This window comes from Heteronotia binoei, chromosome 3, assembly GCF_032191835.1.
Source record: "Heteronotia binoei isolate CCM8104 ecotype False Entrance Well chromosome 3, APGP_CSIRO_Hbin_v1, whole genome shotgun sequence".
Classification (NCBI taxonomy): domain Eukaryota; kingdom Metazoa; phylum Chordata; class Lepidosauria; order Squamata; family Gekkonidae; genus Heteronotia; species Heteronotia binoei.
The window spans coordinates 73,861,927-73,888,501 of NC_083225.1; the positions used below are offsets into that span (position 1 = coordinate 73,861,927).

The 26,575-nt window shown below is 39.7% G+C and overlaps 2 protein-coding genes across 6 annotated transcripts in view; one reads left to right on the top strand and one right to left on the bottom strand.

The window, feature by feature from the left end:
• CNKSR2 (connector enhancer of kinase suppressor of Ras 2) overlaps positions 1-18,787 on the top strand; it is a 267,343-nt gene extending 248,556 nt beyond the window's left edge. For all 5 annotated transcript variants that reach the window (XM_060234061.1, XM_060234063.1, XM_060234059.1 and 2 more), the window contains 2 exons: positions 11,242-11,438; positions 15,829-18,787. In XM_060234061.1, the coding sequence (XP_060090044.1) occupies positions 11,242-11,438; positions 15,829-16,044 (413 nt within the window). In that variant the 3' untranslated portion in view covers positions 16,045-18,787. The remainder of the gene's footprint in view (positions 1-11,241; positions 11,439-15,828) is intronic.
• A 2,835-nt stretch (positions 18,788-21,622) lies between these two features.
• Positions 21,623-24,171, bottom strand: KLHL34 (kelch like family member 34). The gene has a single exon (XM_060234065.1). The coding sequence runs from the start codon at positions 23,416-23,418 to the stop codon at positions 21,640-21,642; it is 1,779 nt and encodes a 592-aa protein (XP_060090048.1). The 5' UTR covers positions 23,419-24,171; the 3' UTR covers positions 21,623-21,639.
• Positions 24,172-26,575: the final 2,404 nt, after the last annotated feature.

The window sequence follows — 26,575 nt, forward strand, 5'->3', positions numbered from 1 at the left end:
TACTTGAGACAAACAAGTAGGGTTGTCTAAACATTTAATTATGATTTTACCTTATTTTTTCTTTAGCACAAATCTAATGTAATTATTTTGTCAAAATTAATTAATAATTCTTGGTTTATTCTTTAAAAATCGATGGTCCAGTGAAATTAAATGGTTTGGAGGTCTATTGATTTCAATATAAAAGTGCATGCCTAAATCTCTCTAATTAAAATGAACAAGTTTTAGACATGCTTACCTTGGCTGGATTGTATTGTTTGCTCATAGACCTTGTTTCCTGTCTAAATATACATTCCCATTTTTTAAAATTAATCCTATATTCTAAGACATCACTTTATAGTGTAATTTACTGGTGTTTTGGTATATGAAAGAGGCAGGTTTTGGGTTTTTTGAAAAAGTGTATCTGCTTCATAGTCAATAAATCCTCGTTTAATGCATCCTGAAAGATTCATCACTAAAACCTACCTAGAATGGCCTGAATCTTTATAGCCTGCTATTAAATTTTCAATTAGGTACAAATGAAATGTTTTGGAAATGAATTAGACAGTCTCTTGACTGCTTTTGGGTTTTCAGTGATAACTTATTTACTACAGTTTGCTAAAGGATAGGTAGAACTAATACATTGATACCAACATGCAGTCAGATTTCCCCCCTCTTTGAAGTGGTTCGATGAACCATTCATTGAATGCCCACTTCCATTTTACAGTGATAATTGGAAAGGGGGGGGATTAGCAGCCTGTGACATTAATGGTAGATGGATTTGTCATGCTTCTCTGTATTACTTGAAATAATATTGTTAAATTATTATAGTTTTTCTTTATGATAACAGTTCCTTTACATAGGAAGTAAGAGGTTTTTGCTACCTAAGTATATTATACTTAGGGGCAGATTGACTGGTATTTCTGTGTTGCCACTTTTGTGCAGTTCCTACCTATCAGGAGAAGAACAGTAATTGACCAAACACAAGCTTACTTTTTATGCACAGTGCCATGTAACATAGGTTATATTCCACCATGGAAAGCAACAAAAAGATGTTTACATGCAGCATCTCAACATATTACTCCAGGAACCTCTGTGGAAGAAATTAATCTAAAGTACAGGACCCTGGTTTATTTTTAAAACTGAATCTGTTAGTTAGTAATTGTGCTGATATGTGAAAATATCCCCCATGTCCGCACATACATAATTCAAGCTATATGGAACAGCACTGGTGATTGTTTTCATATATGTCATTTAGGACAGCTGTCTTCTATAGCAACTATACAAAACCAAATTTGCAAGCTATATAGTGGAATTGAATTTATTAAAAACAATTATTTGATGCTTTGCCATTCAAAATTATCAAGTCTTAAAAGTATTTTGAATGTTAATGTATAAAAATATATGGATTTGGGGTGCATATTTATTACCTTTCTTGATGGAATGTGTTTGCCATGATAGTAAAGATACAGTGTAAATGGCAGTTGTGACCAATGAAATAGAATTCCTGAGCTTAGTGAAGATTGTGTCCTGGGAATGTATGTTCCCTATTAAAACATGAAAACTTGTCCTATAAAACTTGGCAGACATTGCTGTTCCCCAAGTGTTGATCACATTTGACTTGTGACTAATGTAGTTAAGTCCAGCGTCTCTAACCATTTGTCATTTAACCTTTTGCACAGCTTCATGCATTGTAGACATTTCCATAAAGACAGGATCATCCCCATCACAAAGAACATAAAAAACCTGAGCTACCAACCATAGTTCAATCCCCTGCAAACAGTACACAAATATAACATTAGTCATTGTGACCTATTACCTAGAATCTGGACTGAAGAATTTTTTTTAAAAAAAATCAAACTGCAGCCAAAATGCAGTGGCATTTTAATTTTAATTTTATTTGAATGCTTTATTTATATGACTAACGTAACAAGGCTATTACATAACACTAACATATTAATAGTATGATCTATTTTGTACTGAAAAAATGATAATGAATAGGTTTATAATGTGTTCATCATTACACCCATATTTTGCAGTTCATTAGTTTTCTACTCATTTTATGTTGATTTTATTTTTATTATTCTCTTTCTTTGCACTTTTTTGCCAATAGCTACCTCTTACGGTCTTCAGGTAAGGAGTTTGTTTGGATGTTTCATTCCTTTGACATGATCAAAGTTATATGTTCAGACATACCAATACCTTCTTATGTGTGTAGCTTAAAGAATAGTTGTCAATAAACTAGAAATTAATTGTATTAACTTGAACTAATTGCAAAGTCTCAGTTAAGGTATGTTTTGAATATTTTATAGGGAACATATAGTTGCTCTTAAATACAATGTGAATTACAGCTTGATAGCTAAAAATTGTTACTAGGAGTAAAGTGTTTATTTCCATGAATGCTGAAAATATAGAATATTGCCTATTATAATAATTCAGAATGGTTCAAGAAAAATAGATTTTTAGAGTACATTTATACGGTGGGAACAGCATGATTTAGTACACAATGATTTCAACATAGTAATGTTATTTTAAAGCATTTTGGTTGGTAAAAAAATGTCTTACATAATCTTGTATTATTTTTCTTGAAATAATGAGCGATAACAGTTGCATTGCCTAAAGCCCAGCTGTTCCCTCACCAGCACTGCAAACTAAATAATATTTCCATCCATTCATGAATATAAAACTGTCTGGTCCACTATATTTGGAGATTTAGTATAAGTAGTTCATGTGCTAGTTAATCACATCATGATTGAGATGAGAGTTGTATTATCCTACATAAACTAGTAGATTTTCAGTGCAATCCTGTACAAAGTTAGTCTAGTATAAATCAATTTATCTCAGTGGTGTTAGAGTTAAGTAACTCTGCATGGAATTTCGCTGGGTTGGATCCCATAAATAATTTTGGCAAATGGAAGGGGCAAGGTGATTCCTGGGAGTCCCCTTTTCCCTAACATTTCAGGGATTCGTTTTGGGCTGCAGTAGGAGGAGATGATTAGTTTATTGAAATCCCTTCCATCTGCTGAAATATTCCAAATGATCCAAGCTGCACTGGCAAAGGTATTTGTGGAAATGTGATGGGAGAAGCACTAAGGTACAAGCAAACTTTGTACTGCCAACCATCTTGAACTTTGGAATAACTTGTTTTGGACAGAATCCTGCAGCTTTATGTAGCACCCTGTTACCAAGTTCAATTCAAGAAATATCTGGGAACTTTGAGGGTGGAGCCAGGAGAGTGGGGGGGTGGAGCCAGGAGAGTGGGAACTTCTGGGGGTGGAGCCAGAAGCAAGGTTGTGACAAGCATAATTGAACTCCAAAAGGAATTCTGTCTATCACATTTAAAGGGACAGCACACCTTTTAAACGCCTTCCCTTCATTGGAAATAATGAAGGAGCTCATAGAATTGGACCCCTGGTCCAATCCTTTTGAAACTTGGAGGGTGTTTTGAGGAGAGGCATCAGATGCTATGCGTAAAATTTGGTGCTTCTACCTCAAAGAACAGCCCCCCCCCCCCAGAACCCCAGATCCCTGCAGATCAATTTTCCATTGTGCCCTATGGGAATCGGTGTCCATAGGAAATAATGGAGTGCCCAGCAGACATTTCCCGCTTTCTGATGACCCTGAAGCGGGGGAAGGGCCTCCACACCGGGGGATCCCCTGCTCCCACCTGGGGATTGGCAACCCTACACCCTGCCTTAAGTCATCGACAATTGCTGGACAAAAGGTGGGTTTCAGAGAGACAGAAAGAATGTACATAGACAGTAATGATGTGTGAAGGCTTATTTTGGTACACACATCTTATTATATTCTATAAACTCTGGGATTCATATCATTCATGATAACTTTAATTTCAGGGCATCCCAAATATTAAGATATTGGTTGAAAGTGAATTCCATACTACTGTATGATATCTGTTATTTGTGTAGAGTTCTATAATACCTGCAACTCTTTTAAGAACATTTGTAGAGAATGGGACAAATATTACAGAACTGTCTACAAATAATAAATATCATGAATTTTAAAAACAGTAAAGATTTACACAGAAATTATCCAGTTCATGGTGTTTTAAGAGGGATAAGTTGTTTTAGTCTCTTGTTTGCAGGTGAAAAAAGATAGTTTGGACTGCTTAAATAAATTCGTTGTCAATCTTTTGTGAGCTAGAAACCATTGCATCAGATACATGAAGAATTATACCCAACTGGATACAGCCAGGGCTTTTTTTGTAGAAAAAGTCCAGCAAGAAGTTATTTGCATATTAGGCCGCACCCCTGACGCCAAGCCAGCCGGAACTGCGTTCCTGTGTGTTCCTGCTAAAAAAAAGCCCTGGATACAGCCATACATAGTGCAGTATATATAACATGTGTATACACACAAGGGCACAACCAAAACTTGGACAAAGGGAAGGGAGTTATTACAAAGAAAGGCCAGCATTCCAAGACAGAGGTGTTTGCATTACATTGTAACACAGATGACAACAATATCCAGTCAAAAGAGTGGGCTTCTCTGTGTGGTGTGGTGACTTTGTGACTCTTCCAATAGCATAAAGAACAACTGGAAAGCATATGTTTATGTGTTCATTCCCATTTGTGGCCTCTCTGGCTTTTACATAGTTATCAGTGCTGTGTCTCTTTTCAGTTCATAACAATGAAAAGGTGACTCTTGAAGTTATAAATTGTCCACACCTGGAATGCAGTAGTCATTGTAATATGCAGTTTTTCTCTTTAACCTGACTAATTGGATAAAGGTGAATGTAAATAATGTTAGTTTAATCTCCCCTTGCAATATTTTTGTATACAACTACCTAGGAAATATGGGAACACTGGGTTGCTTTGAAACAAGTTGCTCAGTTAACCTTGCCTCTGTCACTTTGACTTCAGTTCAAACTCAATCCCTATCAGCAATCAAATCCAATAATACCTTTTGCCCATCTCAAACTCAAGCCATTACTCATTCTCTCTCAAGATAACAGTAACACCATCTCTCGCCTACATAGTCTTTGACACCAGATTTTTTTAACAGATGCCTGTTTGATATATTAATGCTTAGTTTCAAAATGACACTTGTCATATTCATAAATGTCCAATAACTAGAAGCCAAATAGGATTCTGCAAATAAATGGGTAGAACCAGACCTCAGATTCAGCAGGAGCTCATCTCCTGAACCTTTCTGAAGGTTCCCCCTCTTCCTCCCCACCTACCTTGTCCATTGAATAGTAGGTCCACCTGCATAACAATCCATGAATTAGGAGAGCAGGCAGCCAGCCAGCCACCAGGGGCTTTGCCATGCCCCCAGCAGCCCTCCTGAACCCCTGGAGAAGCCTGCACCCTTTCTCCACTTCTTATGTAATTTCGGGCAGGGGATGAATTGCTGGCCTTTTGACTGGGAGGGAGCTCAGGAGAGCACCAGGTGAGTGAGGTCTGCTTGGACTGGCTGGATCTCTAGCCAGCCCAAGCAGACCTTGCTCTCCTGGGGCTCTCCTTTCTTGCATTGGATTGCTTTTGGCTGGGACAGGGGCAACATATGCTAATTACTTATACCTATGAGATCCACCACCTATTTTTCTACAAAATGACCCCTGGGTATACAGTTAGAAACAGGTTCAGTTCTCTAGTTCTGTTCTCTGGTAGTGATAAGGGACACAGATTATCAGGACAGACAAAATCTGCCTCCTGCTGCTGGCAACTTTGGTGTCAAACTTGGTCTCTTCTTCTAGGAGTCAGCGTAGTATACTGGTTAAGAGTGATGAACTCTAATCTGGAGAACCAGTTTTGATTCCTCACCCCTCTACATGAAGCCTGCGGGGTGACTTTGGACCAGTTACAATTCTCTCTCTCAGCCGCGCCTGCCTCACAGAGTGACTGTTGTGGGGAGAGGAAGGCAAATATCATTGTAAGCCATTTTGAGACTCCTTAAGGTAAAGAACAATAGGATATAAAACCCTAAAATTCCTCTTGACTTTTACAGAGATTTAAGAACACTGCATAAGATCCTTTAGACCAGCAGTTTAAGGATAACAGTGTCCCAGTGTAATAATACCGCTAAATGTTTGGAGCCAGTTTTCTGTCTTTTTTCCTGTATCCTTACGTGATGAACATTTTTTTCTTCCTTCCCTCTATTATTAAGCTCATATGACCAATGGTTTTAAGTATAAAACCAATACATCATAGCAGAACAAAACAGACCAAGTCAGCATAACATAACAGAATACAACAGAACAGACAAGAAGTTAATTTAGTTATAGATGACATAGGAGGATAAGATGTAATAGTGGACTTACACAAATACTCATAAGGTCAGCAAGATAATACTCACTTTAGCATTTGAAGGAAGCTCTGTTGTCAAATATTTTGCAACAGATTGAGTTATTTCTGGATCAAAATCGGCTAGCAATAGAGATACCACCCAGGACTCGACTGGAAATTGATATCTAGAAAAAAATAGGGGTAATCCAAAAAACCCTGGGGGCAGTCTATTGATCACATAATAGCAAAAGATGGTCTATCATTTCTAATGCACCAGATATACAACTGCAAAAACACTCTGAAAATGGAATTTTAACATAGCTACCTCTCAGTTCTGCAGCTGGCAGACCATTCAGTCTGGCAAGCACAAAAGACCGCCTATGGCTAGGGATTGTAAAAAGTTTTAAATATGAGGGGCTAAGAAATTCATGCCTATTATCTATAAACCACTCTCAGGCACTTCTAAAATTATCTTCCTTCAAAAAATGCAAAATGCTCCCCCCCCCCCAAAAAAAAGGCATTGGGCACTGCAAAAAAAGAATTTTCAATCTCAGATTAAAGGCGACAATCCAAGCCCTGGACTTTAATGAGCACTGTGTGCAAACTCTGCTCTAAGTGCAGTTTCTGCATCACAGCTAGGCACTCCTGCCATCCAGTGAAGAAACTAAAGGCGTGTATAATCTAGAGACTCAGTAGGCTTCCCAATCCCCCACTGGGGGCAGGGGATCCTCCGATTTGCAAGCCCCTCCCCCGCTCACCAAAAATCCAGAAGCGGGGGGGAAATGGTAGCCATTTTAGGACACTCTAGGATTCCTCTCTATGGTCCTCCAGGGAGTCACGTGTTTTACTGAGTTGGCTCCCTGTAGGGTGCACTGGCCTGCAGCATTGTTTTTTCCTGCCGGGTTCTGGCACCCCCCCCCCCAGCCAGCTCACAGGTCTCTGACTGGCCAGTGGGCACTTTCTGGCTCTGAGGAGTGGGCTCTGCTGGCCTTGCCCTGCCCTCCTCAGCAGCCATCTATAAGCCTTCATTTGGTGGAACGAGCAATCTACTTGCTGTTTGCCATTACCTGAATCGTCAAGACTAGTGGTGGAGCCTGAGCTGAGACGGCCTCTAGAGAAAGTAAGATACCTGGAGAAGATGGCTGGTCAGGTGGGGGGTGTATTTCCCCCCCATCCCCAGGCCATTCTGTAGCTTTTGGAGGAGTTGGGGGGGGGGGGATGCAGCCAGGGCCCCTCCCGGTACCACCGGGAGAAGCTGCCTAGCAAGTGTTGAGGATCAGCTCTGTGTTGTGCTAAAAAGCATGCAATCCAGTTTATAATAAAACTTCATTAGTGTTAAGGTGGCACAGGAATCTGGATTCCTTACCTTGCAGGCTCTGACTTGATTGCTTCCCTGAGAAGCAGATGGCTGGCGGAAGAAGGGAGAGAGGGTTGGAATTTTGCCCCCATCCCTGGTCAATTCTGCAGCCTTTGGAGGAATCATGAGGGGCGGGGGGGATGCAGCCAGAGAAACCATTGCCACCGGGAGAAACTGCCCTGGCAGTCGTTGAGCAATCAGCTCTGTGTTGCTCTAAGAAAACGTGCACTCCAGCCTGTAATAAAACTTTGTTGGTATTAAGGTGGCAATGACCCTGGATTCCTTGTCTTGCAGACTCTGACTTGCTTGCTTCCCAGAGAAGCGGATGTCTAGGGGAGGGGGGGACAGAGGGTTGGAATTCCCCCCCCCCAATCCCTGGGTGATTCTGCAGCCTCTGGAGGAATCATTGGGGGGGGAGGGAGGGATGCGGCTAGAGCCCCTCCCGTTGCCACCTGCAAAAGCTGCCCTGACAGGGGTCGAGCAATCAGTTCTGTGTTGCTCTGAGAAAACGTGCATTCCAACCTGTAATAAAACTTTGTTGGTATTAAGGTGGCAAGGGAATCTGGACCTCTTGCCTTTGAGGTTCTGTTAGATAGTCTTTCCTTACTGTCCTACATTCAAGAAAATAGGATTGATTGCCATTTCCTATTAAATGACAACATAATCGATATCACAAAAGCTGTTACCAAATTCTTGGCTGAAATTGTTAAAAATTATTCTAAGCAGGTTTTATTGCGATCTTAATCTTAGTTTAGCCTTTTATGCTTTGAACAGACATATCTGTTTGTTTGGTTGACAAGTCTTTGTATATCTCTTTTCGTTAAGCCAATAAAGGTGTGATTGGATTGGAGATCCACCTGCTTGAGTTGTAGTAGATAACTCATTGAAGATGTTGACTCAATGTGCAATTTTAAAAAGACAAATGCTATGCTATGATGGGGATTATTAGGAAGGGCATTGAAAACACATCAGCCATTATCATAATGCCCCTGTATAACTCTATGATGTGGTCTCATTTGGAATATTGTATATAGTTCTTGTTATCACACCTCAGAAAAGAAATAGCATTGAAAAAAATGCAGAAAAAGGCAACTAAAATGATTAAGAGAATGGAACCACCTTCCCTTTGAAGAGGGTTAGGGCTCTTTAACTTGGAGAAACAATGACTGAGAGGTGACATGATAGAGGTTTACAAAATTATATTTGGGATAGAGAAGGCACAGAAAGACATACCCCATCTTATTGTACAAATAGGTGGGGGCACTCCATGAAACTAATGAGCAGTAGACTTAGAACAAATAAAAGGAAGTACTTGTTCACCCAAAAAGTGAATGGACTGCTGCAGGAAGTGGTGGCAGCTACAGGCACAGACAGCTTCAAGAGGGGATTGGATAAACATATGAAGATCCATCAGAGGCTATTAGTCACAAAGTACAGATGGAACACTACGTATGGGGGAGTGATGCTCTATATTCTTGGTGCTTTGGGGGGCAGTCTACCTCGCAGGGTGGTTTTTGAGGATAAAATGGAGAAGAGTAAGATGCTGAATATTTGAGGGACAGAAAACAATGTAAAATGAGATTTAAATTTGGAAGGAGGAAGGGACCTCACCGAAAGGAACAGGGAAGAAAGCATGGATTTCTAAGGTAGAAAGTTAATATAGGTTGGTGTGTTTAAATCTGAACTTTGAAAGACGTTACGTTAGAGGAAAAGGTGGGTTTGACGGAGTGCCCTGAAAGTGACCTCACAGATGGGGGTAGGGTTTGATGCAGTGTGCTGGAAGTGACATCATCTGAAGGGATGGAGCTGGGAAAGTGACATCACTTGACCTTTGACCAGGAAGTGACATCACAGGATATGGCATCACAAAAACTATCCTGGCTCCACCCCCAAAGTCTCCTGGCTCCACCCCCAAAGTCCCCAGATATTTCTTGAGTCAGACTTGGCAACCCTAAGACTCAGCAACATCTTTTATCTAATTGCCTGCCCCAAACATGGCCTGACTAAATCCAGAAAGTGATAACAAGCTTTTGTCTGTAGGATTTAGAGCCAAAGCCAAAGAGAATGCACTCAAGCAATGATATAAACTACACAAATGTAATACCAGGGCCTGGGTCTTCATTGAAAAACAGCCTGACAAGGTGACTTTGCATTTTTGGGATGTGTTTAAGCATTCAGATCACATTTCAGTAATCCTTACAGCATTCCCATGAAGTACATTAGGAAGTAGTAACCGCATATTGCAATTTGAGGGTTTTGGTGAGGGACAAGCAGCTTGCCTAAGGTCATCACAGGAATTAATAAATAGCAAAAATTTGAACCAAGAACTCTTCCACTCACAGTCTTACCCACAGTTCTTATACCAAAATGATACAACAATTGCATCAAAATGCTCTTAGGCTGCAGTCCTGATTATGATACCTTCTAAACAAACGCATTGCACAAGAGGAAGATTTTGCTAAAGAAATTGTAACAGCAAGATTTTTTTAAAAGATTTTTTAAAGTAGGTCACAAAGGAAATGCTTCAAATAGTCATAGGCATGTTTAATTAAAGGTATTAATTAACACAATATCTTTCTGATTATGGAACTGGAATGATCTCTGTACCTGACTAAACACTCATTAATTTTTCGTGATTCGGTAGGTTAACTCTGTTCTCCAAAGAACTAAACAACTAAAATGGCTTTGCTTAAACTCCCATGATTTTGTGTTACTGTGAATATTACTTTACAGCTCCTTCAAATAGGACCCAGTGTGTCCAATTCATTTACCATTTGTCTTGACCATATGTCATAACAGAATAGTATATACAAGTCAATATAATTATATTTTAAATCAACTGTCCAGTTTTCCATATGGAGACTCAGCTAATTTTAGTATGCAGAGAGATGGTGTCTTAGTGGTAGAAAATCTGCTTCGGCTTCCAGGTTCAAGCTCCAGCATCTCCATTTTAAGGGATTAGGTGGTAGACGACCCTAGAAAGTTACTGCCAGTCAGGTCAAAGTAGACTGTAGTAATCTTGATTGAACTGTGGTGTAACTCGGTCTAATACAGCTTCATGTGCTCATTACATATTAGTTTGTTTTCTATATACATATTGCATGTGATCATCTTTCTATATGAACACATACTGGTCGTTTTCGCACTCACCTTCCGCCGGCGCGACCCCCCTCTTCACCGCGCAGGATCTGCGCGGATTTCGCACTAAACGCTGCGGAGCAGCCAGAAAAGCCGGAAGCTCCCGGCGCAAAAGCCGCTCAAACTGAAACCGCCAAAAAGCAGTTTGGCGTTTGCGCGGCTTTTGCGATGGGAGCTTCCGGCTTTTCTGGCTGCTCCGCAGCGTTTAGTGCGAAATCCGCGCAGATCCTGCGCGGTGAAGAGGGGGGTCGCGCCGGCGGAAGGTGAGTGCGAAAACGACCACTGAGAACATGCAATTGGCCATTACTTTCATACATACATACATAGTTATTGTCCACATAAAAATCAATACATATTTAATTTGTTTTCTATAGTGTAATGCTTTCTCTGTAATAATTTTGTATCATATGAATTTGGGTATGCTCAAACAAACATTTTTCTTCACTTAGGCAGATAGCATAAATTGAAAGTGTCTATTTTAGACTTCCTTTTGTAATCTATATAGTTAATTTTGTCTATGTTTTACAGCTGAAACAATAGAAGAAAAACCTGCAGATTCCCTGCAAGATTTGTACCGATCCTTGGAACTAGCTAGTTTGTCCCCTTTAGGAGACCAACAGATTTCTACCAAGATGGAGTACAAGAAATCATTTATTAAAAGATGCAGTGATCCAATAGTTAATGAAAAATTGCACCAGCTGCGAATTCTGAAAAGCACTTTAAAGGTAAGTTAATGCAAAGATGGGCAAATCTCATGAAAGTGTTGAATCCTCTGTGGAGTACAGTGTTTCCCACTCATCTCTGAGAGACTGACAATGGAAATGCTATGAGTGATTCAGAGTGAGAGTAAAACAGGAGTGACCAAACTTGTTTAATGTAACAGTCACATAGGGTAAATGTCAGATTGGAGGAAGGAAGGAAATAGATGAGGTAGGAGATAGGGAGGAAGAGGTGGTAATAAAGCAACTTTAAAAGCATTGTCTAAGCTGATTTGGCTTGGAGAAGTGATTTAGAGAGACAAATGCGTTCTCCAAGCTGGGTGGCAGGGTAGTGGGGACTTTGAGCCAGACAATATGTGTGAAAGAGCCACATATGGCTCCTGATCTGCAGTTTGGCCACCCCTAGAGTAAAGGCTTGCGTGTCAAGATGGTAATCACACATTTCAGCTTTACTTTTAACATCTTGATCCATGGGGTTAGTTTGGTTTTAGCCACTGATCCGTAAAAGGGATGTGATGAATCAGATTTTGGATGTCATTGGTATTAAGTTATTCCTCTTATCTATTGGAATATGGAAGCTAATTCCTATGTGAATGATTTCCCAGATACTTATGCATCTTTTTAATATAAAAGGAAATTACATGCTTGTCGATCTGACTGTTTGAGATCTTTTAATCATCTGTGCCAAATCACACAGGAAACCTTTAGTGCGAGTTAATGCCCCAATCCAATATATTTGTGCCTTTGTAACATGACTATATTACTAGCTTCTACAGTGTTTTTGTGTATTGCCCTGCCAATGATCTTTCATATGCATCTATGGAGAAAACTTTAGGAGTTACATGACTTTCCTGGATCAGCATTAGAAAAAATGTCAGCCCATCTTGAATGACACACCTTTTCTTAACTGTATATATCAAGCAAAGTAGTGACATATGAAATGTTTTCATAGTAGATGATCTATAGTAAATTGTACTGGGCCAGGAGTCCCCAACATATAATGCCCATGGGCACATGGATGCTTTCCAAGACCTTCCCTGGTGCCTGCCAAGTGTGTTTAGAAAGTGAATTGGGCCTTGTAGGGCTGTTGCCCAGCAGGGGCTTCTGATTGACTACTGGAGGTCTGATTTGCAGTACAAATTAAAATAACTATGTTTCAGCAGCAGCTGCTACCACAATGTGAGCTTACTCTCTGACTCTTCTTTTCCAGTATACTTTTAAAATTACTCCTCTGTATTTGGTCTTCCTCTTTGTATGTGTGTTTGGCTGCACATTTCATGGTGACCATTTTGTGGTTGGGACCAATAACTACCACAGCCATTATTTGGTTGTCTTTATCACTCTGTGTTAGGAATCCACTCGACAGATCTTCACTATGTGCTGCTGCCTATGTTCTTCAATCTATCCTTTACACACACATACAGCCATTTGAAATCTCCAACTTAAGAAGCTGGGCATCTCTAATATGCTTCTGAATACCTTTCCATGCACTGTTCTGCAGTGGTTCCAGCCCTACATGGAAAGCAGGTTTCAGAAAATGATTCTGGGGGACTATCGTTCAGCCCCCCCGGCTGGCCCTAGAATGCCTGGCACCCTAGGCAAGTTCTGGTGCCCTCCACTGATGATGTCACCAAGGCACATGGGGGCACCCAGTTTTGTACCCCCATAAGACTGGCATCCTAGGCAATCGCCTAGTTTGCCTAGTGGCAGGGCCAGCCCTGCCTTGGCTTTTGGGATCCCACAAGGTTCCATCTTATCCTTTATGCTCTCTAACATCTGTATGAAATCTCTGGGAGAGGTCATATGGAGATCTGGGGTATGTTGTCACCAGTATGTGGTTGTCACTTAGCTCTATATAGCGCTTCCAGCTGATCCCAGGGGGACTGAGAAGACTTTGAGTTTTGATGCCATGACTGAGAACTGGTGCCTGGAGACAGTTTTGGAAAGGATACAAGTTAATAAAATGAAGTACACCCATTCTGGATGAAGCTGCATGCCCCATGAAGGAACAAGTCCATAGCAGATGGCAGTTGTAGCAAGGAGTGCCTTTCACCAGCTTCTACTGGTTAGTCAGCTGTGGCCTTTCCAGGGCAGAAAAAATCTGGCAACTAGGGGGTGGGCATTTGGATCTATCCAAGCCTAAAATATACCAGGAAAATACCTTATTGGTATATTTCAGCTTCCCAAATCTGGTAATGTTTTCTCAGGGAAATGGGGAGAAGAATCTCAAGAAAATCCTGAATACATTCAGGGATTTGGGGTAGATCTGAAAACAGCAAAGAGACTGGAGCAAGGGTGGTGGCTGTTGTTTTTGTTGCTGTTATCATAGATATAATAAAAGCCTAATGGGCGGCTCAATCCTCAATTTTTATTGGAAGTTGTGGCTACCACAGGAATGGCCTTGCACTCTGTCTGTCACCACTCCCCCCTATCATTGGGTAGCCTTGCTGGGAGCCACCTTCTATTGGTCCTATAAGGCCAGAACCCCATCAGAAAGCCACTGACCTTTGAGCGAGACAGTTCTCTGCTGACAGGTTCTCCTGGAGCCTTACTGATTACTACTGCCTCTCTTCAGTCCATCTCCCCCCCCCCCCAACAATGCTGCCACCGTTTTGCTGCCTCCAACTAACACTCCCCACCAAAGTTGCACTCGCCCAGTACAGACACCCCACCCCTACTGTTCGAGAGGTGAGGTATAAATATTCTATTTATAAATATGCCAGAAACTCCTTCTTATGGGGCAATATTCCACCTTTTCATTTACAGCACAGTCTGTGGTTGAACCCAGTGTGAACTAATAACGTGGCAGACATACTTACTTAAGTAACACTGAGCATCATTTAATAACTGTATATGCTCCTTCCACATTGCTGTGCCTGCTCCCCCTGTGGGCAGGGGTGTGGCGGTAGGGAAGGCACAGGTGGGGGGTACAGGACAGGTGCTGGCATGGGGCACCTGAGGCCCTAGCACCGTGCATGCCAGGGTCCCAGGCAGGCAAAAGAGGTGATGGCAAAGCAAGGCAACCTCCAGGTAGCTGAGAGGTGCCCCACCATCCTCTTCAGCTGCCTGGGTCCCAGGCAGATGAAAGAGGCGGCGCACGAGTAGCAGGAGATGACAGCCCAGCCAAGGTCAACTGTGCTTGCAGGGAGCTGATCGTTCCCCGCTGGCGCAGCCTTGCATTGCTTCTCTTGCAGCTTGGTTTAAACCAGGCTGCAGGAGAAGCTAAGCCAGCCCCAGGATCAGGTTGGGTTGTTTTTACCAGCATTTTTGGTTCTGGTCTATTGGACTCTACAATTTTTGGATTTTCTGAAAAATTCCAGATCTGAATACAATACCAGTATTTGGATCTCAGATTTTTCAGGAATCCTGAAAATTTTCAGGTCCACTAGACTCAAACTGAAAAATACTGAGGGGTGGATTGCACACCCCTACAGGCCACTGTGGTGCATGCCCTGGTTATAGCTAAAATAGATTATTGCATTACACGCTATGTAGGAAACTTTTGTTGGCTCAGAATGTTGCTGCTAGGTGCTGAATTGAGTGGGTCATATAGTCTATATAACTCCTGTCTGGGCCACCTACACTGGCTGTAGTCTGTTTCTGGGCATTATTCAAGGTGCTGGTATTGACATTTGATTGACATTTAAAACCCTATATGATTTGGAATCAATGTGCCTGAAGGACTGTGTAGGCTTTGATTAACCTACCCAACCACTATAGTTATCTTTGGAGGCTCTGTTTTGGGTGCCCCCACTTTCTGAGATTAGGCGGGTGGCAACCTGGGAGAAGGCATTCTCAATCCTGCCAGCAAAACTCTGGAATTCTCTCCACAAGGAGGTTTGTCTGGCCGCTTTTGTTATTTTCTTCCCCTGAGGTGAACATTTTTTGTTTTGTTTGCTATTCCATCAGTGATCACCTTCCTATCCAATATTTTAATTGCTGTTTTTATATCTTCTTATGTATTTTTGCTTTGGTTTTAATAGTTTCAGTGATGTGTGTGTGCATGCATTTGTTTTGGTTGATTTTCAATATTTTAAAATGTGACTTTAGTTTTAATTTTTTTAGCTGTTGTGGTGGCCCTTGTGAGGGCAGAAAGGTAGAATATACATTTTGTAAAATAAAGTTTTGTAAATAAAAAAAAATATAGAACAAATATTTCAGTTTATCAAAACACCAAACACAAATTCTTAGACAGCAAAGCGTACACAGCTGGAAACTACATACTTGTTTTACAAGGACATTACATGGATATTAATACAAAATTGGGCACTATAAATGATATGTGATACCGTATCTCCCTCATCAACAAACCATTGAATGCTCGGGGCAAAAGGTGTTCTGAATTACTATGAGTATTCTCTTTCATATCTTTGATCAGATACTTGTTTTCTTCTAGGCCAGAGAAGAAGAAGTAGCTATCATAGATAAAGTCTTGGATAATCCAGCCTTGACATCTAAAGACTTTCAAGATTGGAAACAAATGTACCTTGACCTCTTCCTGGATATTTCTCAGAACAATCCTACAGAGGACCCTGTAAATGACTCTGATGAAGTCGATGCTCTTATAGACTCTTTAGCACATACTCATTCCTACATTGAAACACATGTATAAAAAATAATTTTCTGTTTTTGTCTCTTCCTGACACTCCAGACCTTTGCTCAAGTGCACAGAATAGCTTTTATATTAATGTACAGATCTATTTTAATGTTTCTGATATGAGTGAAGTACAATTTCCATAACTATTGTGTGAATATAACATAATCTTAAAGCTGCTGATGCTCAGTTAATGTTTATGTTTACAAATATTGGCCACAATCCAAAGAAGCAATATGGGAGCAGGAACTGTGTGCTTTTTATTTGAGGTTGGTGCTACAGCAGTTTTCACTGCTTAAAGAGGGTTTCTTGCTAGTAAAGAGTGTTACATTTTAAGCTGAAGCAGCACGCATGCTTCTTCTTTGGACCGTGTCCAGTGTCTTTAACAGTTAAAAAAATATTTTAATTAGTATATTTTTGAGGATTACTGATTTATCAAGAGGAAAGTTGGCATAAAAGCAGTGTTTTACTACTGAAAGTCTATCAGTTTCCTATTAAATAGTATATAATTGTAAATTATTTAGTTACATTTTCAAAGTGTGGCCTTTGTTTTGGCCAATGTGGAAATTAAACTTTTATATCTGGTGGAATACTTTAGGTATTTTCATAAATTATGAGGAAAGTATCATATTGTGGCAAGGGTTGCTTTTTAACTAATAGTCAGGGAGTAAGAAAAATATCAGACTTCCATAACCTTACGTTAAAAGTTTAAAGTATCATTTTTCTAGTCTTTTAAAAGACAGTTAGTAGACAATCTAAAGTACAGATTTAATATGAGAGTAAAGGATTCTTTTTGTTGTAGTTTTGGCAAAGTTTTTTTTTTTTTAAAAAAAATGTATGACTGGACTGTTTTATTTTATTACTTCCCACTGTTACACAAAAATGGCACTGTTGACCAAAGGATCCATGCAGTAGATAAAAATAAAGTTCATATTTCAAACGCTTCCAGTAGCTCAAGAAATTGGAGATGTTTTGGAGATTCTGGTATGTGGGAAGGGGGATCATTTAGTAGCTTGGGGATGGGATTGCCAGTAATATTCACAGGTTCAAAATGACAGTCTCAAAAGATACCATATACACAATGAAATCTGGCTTTCAGAATCCACATTATTTTAAATTGTACTTACATTTTGACAAAAGGTGAGCTAAACAGAACTATACTAATTTAGGACCAATTGTATGCCATATATGAATATAGGCTGCAAAATTATAATCCGGGGTGCTTCAACACAGCCTGTTCTTCCATTACTGAAACCATTCACCCCTTTATTCTTAAGAAATCAGACCTCAAGCCAGTAGGTTACTGTTTAATCCCTAGTATCCATCCTATTTTGTTTTTATTTTAATGTTCTAGTTTGAAGACTGGGAGGAGGTGGAGTTTCATGCCTCATTTTGTTTGGTTAAATAACTTATATTTGTTGATGGTGTGTTACCGTGATTATTACCATGAGATTTCCTTTCTCTCCTTTCACCGTTAATTATTTGTAGCCAAGTTAGACAATAATTTCAGGACAAAAAAAAATGAGCTGAAATTAAGAAGTGGTTTGACTGTTTCTGATTTGTGCCTTGGAACTATAGTGGGACTGCAGATATGAAGAGGGGAAAGATTATTAAGATCACTGAAAAATAGCAATGTAGTATGAGAACTGTCGCTCAAGTATTGGTTTGCAGATGTTCTTTATATTGAAAAGAGGGAAATGGATAAGCCCTTCTCTTCTACAGTGACTCCTGCCATGGTTTCAAGGCCAAAATAAAAAACTGAAAATAACAAACCTGTAGGCAATTTCAGTGCATTTAGCCTTCAGTTCTGCCTGCAAAAGGATAGGCAGGCAAATACTTTTTCCCCCTTTCCTCTCTAGAGCAGCAATAATGACAGCAGTCTATGTAAACCAAGAGGGATATGTAACATTACCCAAGCAGTTATTACACTGCACAGACAATACATATCTTCTCTATTAGCCCTGAATCAGACTAACACTATCAAAATGGGGGGGGGGGGGTTGTTGTCCAGAAGCATTTTTAGAGATAAAGTTTATTCTGGACACTAGCAGTAGAGTGTTGGCTGCATTATAGACATCAGTCCTGAGACATCCCAGTTAATAGGGCCAAATATCCAATAAAAGCAAATGTTACAGAAGGTGATGTATTTGTAATTAAAGCTGTCTGTGCCTGGCAAGGGATATAAGAGGCAAATGCTAAAGTATGTATTCTTGCCTTTTTCTAAGCCTTCATTTTTATCCTGAGTACTGAGCATGATAAAAAATGTCCCTGTAACTTTCTTAACCTTTTCTGCACAATTCAGGAATGAAGATAACAGATTGGTATATGGTAAACAACTAAGGAACATATATAAAGCTTTTATAATTCTTTTTAAGAAGCAGAACTCTTACCCTATAGCCAGTAGAACTCAGTGAATGTACTATTTAACTTTTCACTGCACTAATAGTTTCTGCTCCTAAGAGAAATGAGCAAGGAATTGTTTATTTCTCTTCAACTACATTTTTGATTGCAAGTGTCTTGCAAATTTTGCACAATTTTACAGGAGAGTGGCCTTTCTACAGCTCATTTTAAGTAATTCTGTATTCATTTGAACCCAAATGACAAATTGCACATTAAGATTTGTATGGAATTCCAGGTACGGAGGAATATTTATATCATCTAAAAGAATCTGTTTGTATTAAATAATTTATCAGCTGCATGTCTTGTTTGTTATAATTAGTGTTATTTTGTATAATTCTCATATAAAAATGCTTGATTTGAATTTCAATGTTTGCTCCAAATGTTTATTTTAGATTCTTGCTGAGTTTTCTTTTCTATAATAGACATCGACTGGGAGATTTCAAGGCACAACTATAGCTTAATTGTCAAAACAAAGCTACAGAAGTGTAAGAGAAGTGTAAATATGTTACATGAATTCCCTCCTGTTGTATTCCCTATAGTAAGAGAATTTCTTAATCCCTGTGGGTGTTGTTCCATAATCAGCACGCAGATCAGTAAGTCTTCTGGCGTATACAGTAAATTCCAAATGCAATTTTCTATACATAGAGAGAGGGAGATGGGGGGAGAGAGGTTTCAGACAAAGAAACAGACTACCGTAATTCCAGTGCTCACTGTCAGTTTACAAGTTTCTCTTACACAGAAAATCAATCCAGGTGTGGGTGAGGGGTGGACTTGTAAAGTACCTGTAGATAATAATTTGTGCTGGTTGTTCATGCATGTTTTTAGTATATGTACATTGGGAAGCTGTAATTCATCATGCCTTTCCAATTCATATTATGGCAAGCTGTGGGTAATCATATATTTCAGTATATATGGATAAGCTAAAATGAACACCACTATGATTACCAACCCCTATGACGATATTTTCTTTTATTTTTAGCTTGTTGAATTTATACCCTACCACACTATCCTAAAGTACACTCCAAGTAGCTCACACCATATATTAAGGAGTAAGGCCTAATAAAATAAAAATAACTCTCAACGAAAAGGAAAGCCAAGAGCAGAAATAGTTAAAAACAGAATAAAAACATCCTATCACCAGCAGTTTTATTTAATCCTTGAGTCAGCTATGCTTCCCCCATCATACTTGCAAAATTAAAGTCTTCTTTAGTAATCTCCAAAGACAAAAACAGATCTATGTAGGGGTTTAAATACCCCCATTTAGGAAGACAAGTATTCAACAAAGTGAACTATAGAAGACTTTTAGACTTGTGGGAGGTGGAGTGCCTGGGGAATAAAGCCTACCTAATGGCTTTGGAATGAGCATATTCCCTTCATTCATCTGGCTAGGAGCACTGGTACATAGCACCCTCATGCCAGCAAATTCTCAGGACTGGCTTGCCAAGCAAGCCGTTTACAAGACAGCAACCTGTTGCTATGCAACCGCACTTCAGCCTTCATATTATCTTGGTGAAGACAGATTTACAACTTTCAAGGAGAAAATTCGATTTATATTGTGTCAAGCTTGAAACAATGCTGTTGTATTCCTTCTACTGCTTTTTTAAGCACTGTACTTAAAGATCTAATATGCATCTTTACTCCATGATCTTTTGAATTAGAAGGGTGTGCTGCAAATGAAATGGATGTTGAGATGAATATTCATTTTCACACATACACACAAATTACACACAATGGAATCCAAAACCTTTGCTGCAAAATCTGTCTCTCCCTTGGGTTTAAAATTACAAAGCTTGTAACCATCCCACTCTGACAGTAATACAGAAAGAGAACACTGGTAATTTTAGTAGTAAGGTTCTTAAACATATAAGAACCCCCATGGGGCAAAGTGGTAAAGCTGCAGTACTGAGGTCTGAACTCTCTGCTCACAACCTGAGCTCGATCCCGGTGGAAGCTGGGTTCAGGTAGCCGGCTCAAGGTTGACTCAGCCTTCCATCCTTTCGAGCTTGCTGGGAGGAAAGTGTAGATAACTGGGAAAGGCAATGGCAAACCACCCCATAAAAAAGTCTGCTGTGAAAACGTCGTGATACAACGTCACCCCAGAGTTGAAAACGACTGGTGCTTGCACAGGGGACCTTTCCTTTTCTTCTTAAATGTATGGTATCAAACCAGCAAACTGCCCTTAACAATATGACACAAAATTGCAACCATACAAACATATATGGTTTGTTAGTACAGCCTATTATTGTGGAGAAATTATCAAGAAATTCCTGCTAGCATGACCCAGCAGGGTATGGCATATTCCTTGAACAGCTAGATATAAGCCCCTACTGTTACATTTTCTTCTCAACCTTTTACTTCCTAGACCTGTTAATAACAGTTTCTTTTGCTTTAACACATCATTTTGATATTATTCTTCATTGTTAAGGGACAAACACTATGCTAAATTTTCAACAATTAAATTCACTCAATGAAATGGCAGTTTCAGGAGAAGAGTTCTGCAAGCCTTCCTTTTGTTTCATTTGTTTAAATTGTACACTGCTGATTGTTTTTTAGCTTTTTTAAGGATGACTCTACAGCTATAGCACCATTTCTAAAAATGGGCATATAATTGTGATGATCCCAGCCAATCAAGTTTCATATAAGAATTTGGCTGTACACCATTGTGAGGAAATTATAAAGACAAATCAGAGTAAGAACAAGAAGCAGTGTCTTCATTCTATATAGACTTGAAGACAGTTCCACATAAGGTATGGATATCTGTTGACATAGCTCTCATTCTCACTCTTAGTGCACAAACATTTTCTCTACCTTTCACAGTCTTCCTAACCACTTAAAACAACTTTTAAAATACATGTTGGAATACAAAAGCTAATTAGCAGGCATCTTTTCCTCCCTGGCTGAGTTTTTGCATCAAGCAAATATCAAGATCACCAGCACCTTGTATAATATCTTGTTCTTCATATAGCCGTTTTATGTTGCTTAGGAAAGGCATTCTTGTGCAATTAACTATGCAAAGAAAATGCATGCTAGTCCATAATTTTTTTTCTGGCTACACTTGCCTTTTCTTTATTTTGTTTGAGAATGCTTTGCAATATAACATTCAATGCCATTTTCAGTATCACAACATTAACTTTCAATGTTACAAACTAGACTATGTTTGTAGTATTTCAAAATCTCAAAGTTTAAGAACTGTCCTTGCAGAGATGCTTGTGCTCAGCAAGACGTTTTGTTGTTTTGTTGTTGAACATCCTTAGCTTCAACTAATTCAGAGAGCTGTAGTACTGCACACTGCAATCCATACCAAGGCAAGGAAGCTTTGCAGATTTCTTCCCAACAGTCATTGTCGATATCATAGCCCACTACATCCTGAGTTGGAACCTCCTGAGAGTCTTGCCACTTCTTCCCCCCAATGAGAAGTGCAGTTTCCTCCACTACTGCCAAACCATAACTAAATCGATCATAAACCAATGGCCTTAAGCGTGTCCACTGATTCTGGGTAGGATTGTACATTTCAATTTCAGAGAATGGTTCATAAAGCCCTAAAAATGTAAAAATTGTATCTCTGATTGTAGCCATCTGATGCCCAAACCGAGCAATACTCATTGGGGCTTGCTTTGTCCATTCTCCTTCCACAGTACTCAGTGAATACATATCTTTACTTGTGTTATTTTGATCCATGTGTTTGCCGCCAGATATATAAATGATATTCTTGTAAACAGTTCCTGCATGACCATGCATTTTACATGGCAGATTTTGAGCCTTTGTCCATCTGTTTTGGCTAACATTGTAGACTTCCACTGATGAATGCAATGATCCATTTTCACCTTGTCCACCAATAGCAAAAATGTTGTTTTCTAGGACACAACAAGAAAATTGACTTCTCTTGTCCAGCATCCCTGTGGCTTGGATCCATTTGTTAAACCTGGGATCATAGCGATGGACTTTGTTTGTAACTGTCAAAGTGGGACTTTTTGGATCACTTTGCAAATCTTCTATTTCCCCACCTAATACATATAAAAAGTTTCCAATTGTACACACACAGTGATTTTGTACTCTGTTCTGCAGTTTTGTTAAAGTTTGCCATCTGTGGTTGTAAACATCAAAAGCTACGACATCACTGACAGGCCCTTCATGTGCAATCATACCTCCAAGGAGAATAATCTGTGTCTTCTGGTTTCTCAAGGTACTGTATTTATCCTGAAGAATTGGTTGTCTAAAGGTAAGTGAATGGTAGTTTATTGCTTTTATGATTAGGCATTTTATGGGAGCTGTCAGTGGTATTTCTGTCTGTGTGTACACCTTTCGCAGATCTTCCACTGGAATAAGACCATATCGTATATGTTCCAACAGGCTAGTAGTGTATGTTAACCTCATTTTTTCATGCTTCAGCCACTTCAGCACAAGATTGAGCAAGTCATGCTCTTTGACCATGAGGACATCAGGTGATTCTGCTATTGCTTTCAAAGTCTGGAAGTTCAGCTCAAGCAATGCAGCAAAATCCAGATCCAGCAGCTTCCAGAGGTTAGTAATTATATATTTTCCAGTTGCTGATAAAGCATCAGGAAGGTAAAATTTTGCAGCAACATTGGCGGAAAAACAGCAGCTCTCCAGAGAAAGATTATTAGCCAGGTACTTGCTGCACAAGCCAATTGCCTCAGTCACTTGCAAGTAAGTGGCAGCTTCCAGGGTATCTTCCAAACTATCAAAAGACAAGGGCAACCAGGAAGTATAGATGAAATCCAGAACATGTTGCAGACCAATGGCTGAGACGACTTGCAGGTGAACGATGGCATCCTTAGATTCTTTTGTGTAGCTCTTGAACATGGCCCTGAAGTAATCACTGGAACAGGCCAGCAAAGACTTGTGCGCGGGGAACTCATTCTCTTTTACCTTCAACAAAATATCGCACAGCAAGCCTTCTGCTCGGAGAGTTTGATACTGAGACAACACAGCACTGCAATGCCCTTTACAGTAGGACAGGAAGTAGCTCATTGTGCAGAGCAGAAATCTTTAAAGCACCACTTTCAGATGAAAAGAGAAGGAAAGAAACCACAACAGGGCATCAATCAAACTGTACAAGCACACTCTGCAAAGAAGCCTTAGAAGAACAACCATCAACTTCATCAGCTGGATTCAAAAAGCTCACTTACTGATTTCACATCCGTCTCCATGCTGGTACATTGCCTCATGCATTCATTCATAAAGCCAAATCTAGTAACATCTTCAGACAGTTGTTTCTCTCACCTCTATTTCCTGCTTAAGAATAGATGCTCCACAGGAGATGAGAGGTATTGCTTGGCCAGCATCAAGTGACAGATGTCATTAAGTGGCATTAAGTGGCATTTTGTATCAGTTCAGCTCTCTCTTGTGGCCTTTCTTTGTCTCTTAACCTGATTAAATAGATCCTCTCTGACTCCCGGTGCATCACGAAAGGAAAGGAGGAGAGGTGAACTTTGCTGCAGCTTTAGCCCAAGCTCAGTATTTCACTCTTAGGCAAGTTTAGCTCTTATTTCCCCAGGGCCAATGAGCGCATATGGAGATCACTGCTTTTAGGAAGTCTTGGCTGAAGATCACATCAGTACCTACAAATTAGAGCTGGAGGAACTTCTTGAGCACACAGGTCTGTAATCTGAAATCAGAAAGACTAGCAAAAGAGTAGGATTAGTCACTGGTATAATTTGACATGCATTTTGGAGCCCTTTGGTTTATATGATATCGCATTAACTCACAGTGACCAGAATAGAATGCAAACACTAGCTGCCTTGTCATAGCTGCCCAAATGCTGAACTGACATGAGTGGGGGAGGGTAAAGTTGTAGCTTCTACAAGAAGGGTGAGCCAAAGTATGTGACATTGAGTGACCTGGATGGAAATCATGAGGGTAACGTATTTCTGAAGAGAAGTGACAAAAATAGAACTCCAAGATGTCACATAAAGTGAAATGTTTGTTGTGGGATGTTGGCTTGATAAGTGAGTTCCAAGTTAGTAACTGTTAAGCTTAAACTTCCTTGGACAGCCCGTCACAGAGGGATTTGGAATAGAAAAGCATATAGAACTAAATTAAATGCAGGCAAAGAGAGATTCTCAGTAATTGTCATCTGGGACTTGGAGTATCTAATTCTCTGAAGGGCCAAGTGCAGCCAGATGTCCATGGACACACTGGTGATTGGCTTCTGAGCACTCATGGATATTGATTGATGCTCCTTTTATCATTCTTAGTAAAAAAAAAAAAAGTGGGTGGATAACAAGGCTACTGAAGTCATGGCACAGTCTTCTCTTTTAGAGGCCAAAGGACATTTGGCAAGAGACCCCTCCCTGTCTTGCTGGTAAGTTTCAACTTTTGTTAGTACAACAAGTAAAAGATTATACTTACTTGTGTTATAGGTGGTTAGAGTTTTGAGCTGGGGAGGACCAACGTCAAATCCCTGCTAAGTCATAAAGTGACTTTCGACCAGTTGCTCTCTCTCTCATATATATTGCAGGGTTGTTGTAAGGATAAAATAGAGGAAGGGACAACCCGCTATGTTATCCTGAACATTTTGGCGTACAGGTAAGATAAAAATATGATATATTTGCTCTGGAAGAAATGTTTCCCAGCTGATTGTACAATCAAGTTTGTCTTTCACATTTATTTTAATGTGTCTTAAATTATAAACTGTTCATTGTATACCAAAAAATGTGTAAAGTTTTTCTGATACCATCTGTTTCTTGTATATTGGCTCACTGTGATATACCAAGGAAAGACAAATTAGTTGCGGAGTGCTTTGTTTCTCAGAGCTGAAACAAATGTTCATGCCAGTTGTGTGGAAAAACTGTTTGTGGGGCTGTACCACTTTAAATGACAGGTACAGAACTCTATATTAGAATCTCCCTTGTATACTATAGAGAAATAAGTTTTTTAATATGGACATCATTAGAATATGATTCTTTCTGAGTAGTCACAGGATGGCTTGTTGTATACAAAAATAAAAGCAGTGTGATAACTCTTATTAAGACCAACAAAAATGACAAAATAATGGCTTTTGTTGTGGGAATTTGTGTTGCACTGTTGTGGGCTATCTGCAAACTCTTTGTTTTTGTAATACAGTAGCATTTCAAGAGTGTTCCAATGCCAACACTGATGTGTGATATGACCTTGATGTGTGATATGACCGTGATGTGACATGAAAAGGTGCCTGTCTGTTTCTGTGCATTAAAGGATCATCTTCCTCTAGAGACCTTTCAAAATAGTACATACAAACTATATGTGATTTTTTTGTTTTGATTTCTATTTTAACCGGCTTCCCCAACAGATAGATTGCATTCATATTATCACTAATTATATCTTATTTGTCAGCCTTTTTTCATGTAGTGTGGCTTAGACATGAGAGCCACAATTCCAACAACCATCTGTGTATGTGATCTCTATGTGCACTTGAATTGCAGTTTGGCTTGAGAACACTTTAAAGGAGAAGTGCTGCCAATGCACTCTCCCTTTAAAAGTTGTTATGTTTATCCCTCTAACTTAAAGAGGGAACAGAAAATTCTGGTATGGTGTAGCCCTCTATACTTCTGTAGTCTTTCCTTGATGCTGTCTTGATCAGAAAACTCAGTGAACACTCACACATCAATAGCATAGCATGCATACAGCGTTCAGCTGTAACAATGTTGCACAATTTCCCCCTAGCGTTTTTTTTTTTTTTAAAGAAGGTGCTTTGGTCAGTGATTAATCTTATGAAGATGTTCAAAACTTCAGATGAAGAGGGGACAGGATTTCCCAGCCACACAATCTATATAATATGATTTTATGATGCATAGATCACATGGCCTGTGTGCAAGCATAGCAGTCTAAAATGGATTTCAGGGCAGGGTGGTTCCTTGATGGAGGAGGTCAAATAAGAGTCAAACCATGGCTCCATCTAGCTCAGCATTCAGTGTACCTAGTAGTGGTTCTACAGGGTATTGGGCACAGTAGGGACTTTCCTAGAACCTGTAATCTAAGAGCTTTTAGCCAGGGTTGTTAGTGACTGAACCTGGAATATTCTGTGTGCTAAGCAAGTACTCATGTCTAAGCTAAGACTATTCTCCCAGAGTCTTTAAGGTGATAGGAAAGATCAAGTGCTCTGCTTTCTAGGCTTGTAGTGGAAATATGGTCCTGACCTGGATGGGTC

Coding starts and splice junctions, on each gene's coding strand:
- KLHL34 (XM_060234065.1), bottom strand. CDS start 23,418: ATGAGCTACTTCCTGTCCTACTGTAAAGGGCATTGCAGTGCTGTGTTG.